The 9,155-nt window shown below is 43.5% G+C and overlaps 1 protein-coding gene across 1 annotated transcript; it reads left to right on the top strand.

The window, feature by feature from the left end:
• The first annotated feature begins 367 nt into the window (after positions 1-367).
• On the top strand, positions 368-5,489 carry hykk.2 (hydroxylysine kinase, tandem duplicate 2). Its single transcript, XM_039812226.1, has 5 exons — positions 368-526; positions 1,772-2,091; positions 3,720-3,862; positions 4,271-4,451; positions 4,618-5,489. Exons 2-5 carry the CDS (start codon positions 1,788-1,790, stop codon positions 5,058-5,060), a joined length of 1,071 nt encoding a protein of 356 aa, XP_039668160.1. The 5' UTR covers positions 368-526; positions 1,772-1,787; the 3' UTR covers positions 5,061-5,489.
• The last annotated feature ends 3,666 nt before the right edge of the window (positions 5,490-9,155 follow it).

The raw sequence follows: 9,155 nt of genomic DNA, 5'->3' as shown, positions 1-9,155 counted from the left end.
AAAATTGCATTATCATTAAAAATGGTCATAGAATGCCAATACAAGTATGTGAAAAGGAAAATTTGATTATTGCATTTTAATTAAAATGTTTACTTAAAAACACATACATTTTTGGAAAATGATTGTGAAATTACAATTTTATTTTCAAATTGATATTATCATTTTAATTAAGTCCCCTATAGGCTTCCATACTTCTTCTTTTTTTTAATACTTTATTGCAATGTTCTTTCACCCTCTTCCAGATAATCGTTTTTACACGTGTACAAGGAAAGTCCCCTATAGGCTTTCATACAAAAATAACCAACCCAGAGCAGGCAGCGAGTGCTAGCCAATCAGAGGGAGAGTAGGGCGGGTCATGCCGTCCCAAAGCCTTCATCATAAATAGACCTTTCTCACTGTGTACTGATATAACAGTGTTTATGAAGATAATAAGGTCCGAGTTCATATGTACAGTAGTTTAACGCTAACGGGGGACATACCACATAACGTTTTATCTACCATTCCCTGGTGTTTTTTTCACAGTGAGGTAGGTTTACTGACGTGAATAATGTTAGCAGTTTTGGCTGTTGATTTTTTTTGTACATTTTGTACCATGCAGTGTGTTGAATACAAAAGCGTCACTTATCAAGCTATTTTAGACGCGGATCAACTCATTATGCGGGGAATTTAGTCAGACTAAATATGTCACAGTTTATATTTTTAACACTCACACTGTCACTTGACACAGTTTTGAGTGTAAATAAAGTCTACAAACAGCACTAACAAACGCGAGCAAACAGTCAAACTTTTTTTATTTATTTATCTCCAGAGGCAGCCGATTTTGCCGGGGCTTCAGCTATGTCAATGGGCTTAAGCCCCGAATGTTTTGAGTGTAGCCCCAAATGTATTTTGAAAAGTTGACTGACAAATATGAAACCGGAAACAAATTTACATGGCATTTAGGCAACCTTTATTGCAACGTTGGCATGGTAAGATGTCCAGACTAGTGCAACAGTAATTTTCGTTTTTTGCGTGGACAATTTTTTTTTACTAAAGCAGGATATGAAATCAGATGTATTACCTACCACCATTTAGGTTGGGGGGGGGGGACAATGAACTATGTTAGTAGTCACACAATCGTTAGAAAACAAAGAAACATAACGTGCACAACTGCTGCTGCGTGTTGCCATAGAACAGCACCTTTGTAGTAGCTGGAACACAACCATACCCAGATCGAAAGCCAGACTGTTCCCCGGAGATGATACCGTTGACATTAACATGTTTGGAACCTTTCCATCCCCAGCAGTGGTGCAGTAGTTGTTTTTGAGTGGAGCTCAAACTTTATAGGAAGTTGGGCTGCAACCAAGTTTAATTTTGCCGTTTTAGTGATCATTCAGCGAAGGCCTATACTAAATCAGAAAAAAGGGACAGATGGCCATCACAGGTTCCCAGAGCCTAAGAAGTCGTATTTTATAAGCTTTTATCGAAGACATGATAAAACTGCAAATCTTCCCATCGGAGAAGCTGGACTTTTCACATCTGTGTCGTTTTTATTCAATAAATTATTTTAAAGTAATGGAATATTGAAATTGTTAATTAATCAACTGCTGATTGAAATTTTATATATAATTATATTATTCCTAAAGAGGCATGGAGCGTGCTAACACCCCTTTTGGCATTTTCAGACTAAAATTTGTATTTTTAATTGTTATAAATTTACAATACGTTACTGTGATGCTTTTGTTTCATGAATATCTGCGAGCAAAATCTCTTTTTCTGTAATTGCATGTAGTTTTCATTCAGCAAAAATGTCATCGAAGCATGCCAAGCCCAACTTCAGCCAGTCTCAGGTGGTTGAGATAGGGAAGAGGGTCTTCAGGCTGAGGCCTTCAGAAATCCGCTCTCTGCCGAGCTACGATGACCAGAATGTCTATGTGGCGGATATCGAGGGTGGCGAGTATGTCCTGAAGATATTGAACTCAGAAAACAGTAAGAACTCTGCCCTGATTGAGATGCAGAACTATGCAATGACCTTCCTGCACCAGCATGGACTCCCTGCCCAAACAGCCCTGCCCACTGCCTCCGGACAGCTGATGAGCCTGGAAGAAGTAGGTATGAGAGCAGTCACACAGATCACACCTGATGATGGCGCAGTGGATATGACACATGCCATTGTTGTGGGTTCGATTCCCACTGTGAAACATCAACCAAACTCATAGGCCATCAGAAAATGTAGCATTATTATAGGCGAGAGTATATTGTACTGTTAACAGCAGCACACATACTGCAGCTGCAGTTTTTATATGCATATTGTATGCAATTAAACAATAACTGGTAGGGATGCACCGAATATTCGGCCACCGAAAATTTTCGAAATACTTTTATCACCGAAACAATACGGCCGAAATGTTGTGATGACGCAAACAGAAACCGCGACCTGCACGTGTGTCAGTAGGCTACCCGATCCACCTGTAAAGCGTCTCCCAAGCAAAGAGGTTGAGACGGACCACGGAGTGAAAACAATGAAAAGTGCTCTTAGAGTCTGTCAGCACATGTTTTGGCGAGATCTATTCGGATCCTCTGCACTTCATCGCGACTGTACTTGATCCGCGTTATAAAGACCATTACTTGGATGCGGAAATAAAGCAGAGCGCACGAGAAATGATCCAGGCCGCGATGGATGCGGAGAACCCGCGTGGAGACGGAGACGGAGCACGCACGGAGCAGCGCCCAGCGCAGGAGATCAGAGCGCAGAAACAAAGACTCGTCTCTCTGCACCAGATGAGGGGCATGCACCTTCGTTGTCTGACATGTTCAGTGAAATCCTGCAAGAAAGTGCCTCAAATAATAATAATAATAATAATAATAACAATAGGTAAGCTATTCTGTTCTTAGGCTACTATATACTGTATGTGACTATCAGATTGTAGCCATATTTCTGCTAGATATTTTTTAAATTGAACTTTAATATTAATTTATACAATTGCAATGCCTTGATTTTAGTAAAGTTAGTACACAGTCATAGCCATAAATGCAATGGTACTAATAATTGTCATAATTTTTTTCGGTGTTTCGGTTTTCGGTCTTGCTTTCCTCTTTTTCGGTTTTCGGTTTCGGCCAAGAATTTTCATTTCGGTGCATCCCTAATAACTGGTGCATAGATCTGTCAGCTTCAATTTAAATTGACACTTGACAGTAACAAATCCACAGGATTCGTTTGCACATGCTGACATGGGCGTACATTTCATCTAACAGTTTGAGGGGGGACAATAATTGCAATTTTTTGAAGGGGACACATATAATACAGCCAAAATTATACTTGTATGGGATATGTGTTGTTGTGGAACTCCAGTAAGTAGGCTGGCAATGATTTTATTCACTTTAAACATTGGATTAAGTGATTCTTTTCTCTAATACAGATAATGCTGAGTCATAAATAAATTAGTCATGACAAAAAATGACCATAACCAATGTATTTTTCCATGATTCCGCTATGTCAGCGATTATAATGTTACCTAGCTTGTTGAATAGCTTGTTGGATACTAAGTCACCCACTACAACTAACACAACGATAAGCCCATGTGTGAACTGATATTAGGCTAATATTGTAGATACACTGTTGTGATGGGTTTTGCTCAAAATTATGTTAAGTGGCAGATCAGTGGGCTTGCTGCAGTTGAATATCTAAGTAAGTTTTGGTGCACTGGCTGTTACACTAATCCTGTCTTTATCTTTGGCAGATTGTGGCTATGGCTGTCAGAAGTACCTGGTGCGGCTGCTGACTTATTTGCCTGGAATCACTATTTCCAAGGTTCCTTTAACACCACAGTTACTCTATGAAACCGGCAAGATGGCAGCCAGAATGGACAAAATCTTACAAGAGGTATAATGATAACACCCCTGTTAAACTTTAGTTTAGATCATTTACTTTAATTTATAATACCAAGAAATCTGAATTCCTGAATTGTTGTCACAACAATGTGAATTGTTGTGACAACAATGCACAACCTTTAAGATTGTTTTATGAAATTATCTTAAGTGACAATATCTACTGGTGTTGTTTTGAATTGGAGTTCTTTAGTATCTAGTATTTAGAATCTAATTAAGATATGGATACAGAATATGATGAAGGATTAGCCCTTTACTGCTCATTAAGCATAAAGTGGGGCTTCTGCTAAGCAAAACATGTTTAACTATCCTACTTATACTTCTGTCTTGTCTTTGTCTTGTTTTGTCTTGAGTTTTCTTTTTCTTGTCTTCTCTCGTTAGTATTATTGTTTTTTTCCCCTAGCTGGAGCACCCTCATCTCGGGGTGCTGCAGAGAGAGAACTTCATATGGAGTCTGTCAAATGTTCCCCTCCTAGAAGCATACATCAATTTATTTGATGGAGATCCTCTTGAGGAGGCTGTGAAGTCTGTCATTCATCAGTACAAGACCTCTGTGGTCCCGAATCGCTCCAATTTCCGCAAGTGTGAGTTTGATATTTATTTTTAAACATTTGGATGAGGGAGCTGGTAAGTACAAGCACTCTTCTACTCACCTCCCTTGTCACAGCTCATTGGCACTTTGTACAGTATTCATGAGTGATAATGTATTTTGGTTCCCATAAACAACATTTTATTTCTTTCTTTTCTAAGGCATTAACCATGGTGACTTCAATGACCTCAATGTGCTTGTACAACCTGACGAGAGTGATGGCCACAGGATTTCCGGCATCCTTGACTTTGGGGACATGAACAGTGGCTACTACATCCATGAGCTAGCCATCGCTATCATGTACATGATGACGGAGCACCCTAAACCCATAGAGGTGGGTGGACCTGTCCTCGCAGGCTGGGAAAGTATCCTTCCCCTCAACGAGGCAGAGAAAGATTGTCTTTATTTGCTGGTGCTGTCCCGCTTCTGCCAGTCGTTGGTTTTAGCTCGTCACTCTGTGATCTTGCATCCTGAAAATGCAGAGTATCTGATGATTACATCTAGGAAGGGCGTCCACATTTTCCATCAACTCTGGGAGCTTGGAAAGGAGCAGGTGGAGAAGGTGTGGTTTGAGAGTGCAGCTCAATTCAGTGACAGGAAGTGAGAAATATGTAAGGTAAGCCATTCACAAATTTTGACGCACAACAGGGTGAATAAAACCGATGGATTTTGTTTTCACTACACATTTCACTCTTGAGATTCAGAAATTTTGGTGTTGAAGTATAGCCGTGTGTCTGCATAAGAGATGGGTAAGCTAGCAAAAAACGTTGTGCAAGAGGACGTATTGGTACTCTATAATTACTATGAATCATGCATTGTAAAAGCAAAAAGTAATCAAAATAACTAACAGAGAAGGAGTACGAAGTGAGTAACTCCTTATGAAGAGTCATTTCTGGCAACCATAACTGACCAGTTTTTACATTTAAGAAACCGTCTGTAAGGGACCGTTCGGTATTTATGGAATGGACCACTGGAGGAAAATAGGGGAGGGTCATGTCTTTTTATTCTTTGTTAAGGGGGAGGGTCATCCAACATTTTTTAGTCCAGAGGTGGGGGTCACCCAACTTTTGTATTCATAGAAACAGCAACATTTCAAAGTGGCTTGTTTGGTGCATATTTATCCATGTAGCCTCTTGGCCCTCCCTCCGCTACCAGATGGGTCGTACCCGCAATTTGCTTACTCAGTGCCGCAGGATCGCGCAAGTTGGGCGTCGAGAACGGGGAGCTAAACATTTCAACGTGTTAGCGTACCCAGACAAACGTTGACTCCCGCCACCGCTTAATCAGCAGACCGAAGAGGAAGAATGTGTGTCGGAAAAACACAGGACTTTCACCTCTTAATACATCCATGCTTTCACCCCAGAGACCGGAGCTCATTTCCCGCGAGTCACGTTTGCTTTCCCCATTGTTGTTTTCCTTCACCAAACCGTCCATTGCGGTCTCACCTCCCTCAGAGACCGGGGCTCGTTTCCCGCGATTCTCTTCCTCCAGAGACCGGGGATCCCGCAAGTCGCGTCCCCCAGAGACCGGGGCTCGTTTCCCGTGATTGGCGTCCCCCAGAGACCGGGGCTCCCGCAAGTCGCGTCCCCCAGAGGCCGGGGCTCGTTTCCTGCGATTCGCGTCCCCCAGAGACCGGGGCTTGTTTCCTGCAAGTCGCGTCCCCCAGAGACCGGGACTCGTTTCCCGTGATTGGCGTCCCCCAGAGACCGGGGCTTGTTTCCTGCAAGTCGCGTCCCCCAGAGACCGGGCTCGTTTCCCGTGATTGGCGTCCCCAGAGACCGGGGCTCCCGCGGTCGCGTCCCCAGAGGCCGAGGCTCGTTTCCTACGGTGGCGTCCCCAGAGACCGGGGCTTGTTTCCTGCAAGTCGCGTCCCCCAGAGACCGGGACTCGTTTCCCGTGATTGCCGTTCCCCAGAGACCGGGGCTCCCGCAAGTTGCGTCCCCCAGAGGCCGGGGCTTATTTCCCGCGATTCGTGCCCCCTCAGAGACCGGGTCTTGTTTCCCGCAAGTCGTGTCCCCCAGAGACCAGGGCTTGTTTCCCGCGATTCACGTCCTCCAGAGACCAGGGCTCCCGCAAGTCGCGTCCCCCAGAGGCCGTGGCTCGTTTCCTGCGATTCGCGTCCTCCAGAGACCGGGGCTCCCGCAAGTCGCGTCCCCCAGGGGCCAGGGCTCGTTTCCCGCGATTTGCGTCCCCCAGAGACCGGGGCTTGTTTCCCGTGAGTCACGTTTGCTTTCCCCGTTCTTTTTTTCCTTAACCCAACCGTCCGTTGTTGTCTCGCGTCCCCCAGAGACCAGGGCTCATTTCCCGCGAGTCACATTTGCTTTCCCCGTTCTTATTTTCCTAATACCAACTGGTTCTTCTTTTCTAAACCCAACCCCATTGTGTGTGTGTATGTATGTATGTATGTATGTATGTATGTATGTATGTATGTATGTATGTATGTATGTATGTATGTATGTATGTATGTATGTATTTATTTATTTATTATTATAATCGCTGTCCGTAGGTGCTGCATTGACATTTGAGAATGTGCTACCTTATTTCCGCCACCAGATGGCGCCCGCGCGGAGTCAAACGTTTAGCTCCGCCCACATTTAGCCCAACCCCGATCTGCGTACTGCAGTCAGGTGCAATTGGAGAGTCAGGTGCAATTGGAGGGGCGGGGGAGCACTGCTCCCCCTGGTAGCTGAAACGGATAATTGTATTGTTTAAAAAATAGTAATAAAATAATTATGTCTGGCATGACCAATCTGTATATCTTTGCCAAGCGCAAATCTGTCCAGCAGGTATTGATACGTTTTTGGGGCAGGGTCATCCCTTTTTTTCTAAATTGTTATGGAGGGTCATAGAAAAATTATTACTGGTGTGGGGAGGGTCATGTCTATTTTGACTAAAGGTCCCAAAACTCCTCCTGTGGCCCCTGAAATAAATAACGAACAGTCCTTAACTACAAATTGCATGTACCTTCTTTTATAAAGTCTTTACTAATTTCTTTTTCTCAGTTGCAAAACTCTGTAAACATTATGTGCAGTCACAACAATAATGTATACTGTTCAGCACAATAACCCCCTGGCATGTTGAAACAATAAATGCATTTTTTAAACCAAGTTTCTCATTCATCATTGCTCAAACCAAGGCAGTCAAAAGGAATTTAGAAATAAATATTCATATTCATCCAAAACAAAAGTCCTTTGTAGCCACCACAAAAATGTTATTTGGTAAAATTACAAAAAGTAGGCTATGAATCAGCATACAGAGTTTTTGCTGCACCTCCGTCTTTGCCTCTTGTTACCACATACCTATGACGCGGTTCAGTTGGTCAGTTAGGACAAAAGACAAACTACTTCTCTCATTTAAGGTGATTTATTAAAGCTAGAATAATAATAGAAACTTGTATACAAGGATTCTCCCGGTTTGAGAAGACACTGTCAGCGGATTTTGCTGTTACTCTGTCTCTCCTCGCCCCAAAAAGAAAGCAGTTCAAAAGTCACAGCTCAATACATGAAAAATGTGCAGGCTATTGTGACTGGTTAATAAATACTAAGACGGGAGGCAACTGTGGTTTAGACTTTGGTGCTTCCTGGTTGGTGCACAGGCACATGCCTCTTGGCACTCGATCCATCCACTGGTAGAGGTCAACACCCTGAAAAGAGATTTCCCGCTCTCCCTTTTCCCCGGGTATTGTTCACTCGTCTAGCAGAGGAATTCAAAACTATTTCTAACCAGTCTAACTACCCCTCCCCTTCTAACATCAGTGTTCTGTGTGTGTGAAGGCATGTATTACTTATGTGCAGTAGTTAAATTGGGCCGGGGCTCTCCGGGGCTCAGCCCCAGCACATAAGTCTGCTCGTTTGTGTCCGGATGTGCCTGCTGTCAGTTGCCTACTGGAACTATGTCACATAAAAGTTGATGAAAGTGATACTTTTGAAAACATGATATTTCTGACAATAAATTGGAACACAGCGATAACCCCCGCAGCACTGCAGACAATTCACCACTGCGGGTCAACTACATAACGCCTAGTGTCTACGTCGGTAGGATTAACAGATAAAATGCCTTCTCCTAAAGCTAAAAACCCTGTTTGCAGAGGTGGAAGGCCGGTGCTCGGAAGCTCCAGCAGCCGCTATGAGTTAATATGTCGCTGACCAAGCCGTTGAACTGGTCCTCGCCGTCGCATCTCCTTCAGTGGCAGGGCTCCGAGCCGGCCATGGCTCGCCTCCGAGCATCAGAGAGCCCTAATCGGCTGTGTGTGTGTGTGTGTGTGTGTGTGTGTGTGTGTGTGTGTGTGTGTGTGTGTGTGTGTGTGTGTGTGTGTGTGTGTGTGTGTGTGTGTGTGTGTGTGTGTGTGTGTGTGTGTGTGTCTTGTAGTAAAGACAGAGAATGGGAGAAGGAAGTTTGTGTGAGGTGGACCTGGTCACCACAGACCCAAATCTTCTCAGCTGTTGCTACTGTCATATGCTGCACTGTCTCTTCATGCGGCACATTATGTTTGGCACATTGTATGGGTCACTTCTTATATCATAACAAGGTAATACAATGTGTAATCAAGTGATGACTGATTAACAGTAATGTAAATGCTAAATGCCCTAATACCTGTTGATACTACAACAATGCAAAGTATAGGCTCTTAACCTTGCAGTTTTGCACATATGTAAGACTCGATTTCTCAATTTCTTTGCACAAAACTCTCCAGAAAGTG

The sequence above is a fragment of the Perca fluviatilis genome, chromosome 9, assembly GCF_010015445.1.
Source record: "Perca fluviatilis chromosome 9, GENO_Pfluv_1.0, whole genome shotgun sequence".
In the NCBI taxonomy this organism is placed as follows: domain Eukaryota; kingdom Metazoa; phylum Chordata; class Actinopteri; order Perciformes; family Percidae; genus Perca; species Perca fluviatilis.
The sequence above is the reverse complement of the archived record's forward strand: the minus strand, read 5'-3'. Positions and strand labels throughout refer to the sequence as shown.

Excerpts from the sequence above, each read along its gene's own strand:
- hykk.2 (XM_039812226.1), top strand. The coding sequence starts at position 1,788 with ATGTCATCGAAGCATGCCAAGCCCAACTTCAGCCAGTCTCAGGTGGTT. Across the intron at positions 2,092-3,719 it reads GATGAGCCTGGAAGAAGTAG|ATTGTGGCTATGGCTGTCAG; the intron begins GTATGAGAGCAG and ends TATCTTTGGCAG. Across the intron at positions 4,452-4,617 it reads TCGCTCCAATTTCCGCAAGT|GCATTAACCATGGTGACTTC; the intron begins GTGAGTTTGATA and ends TTCTTTTCTAAG.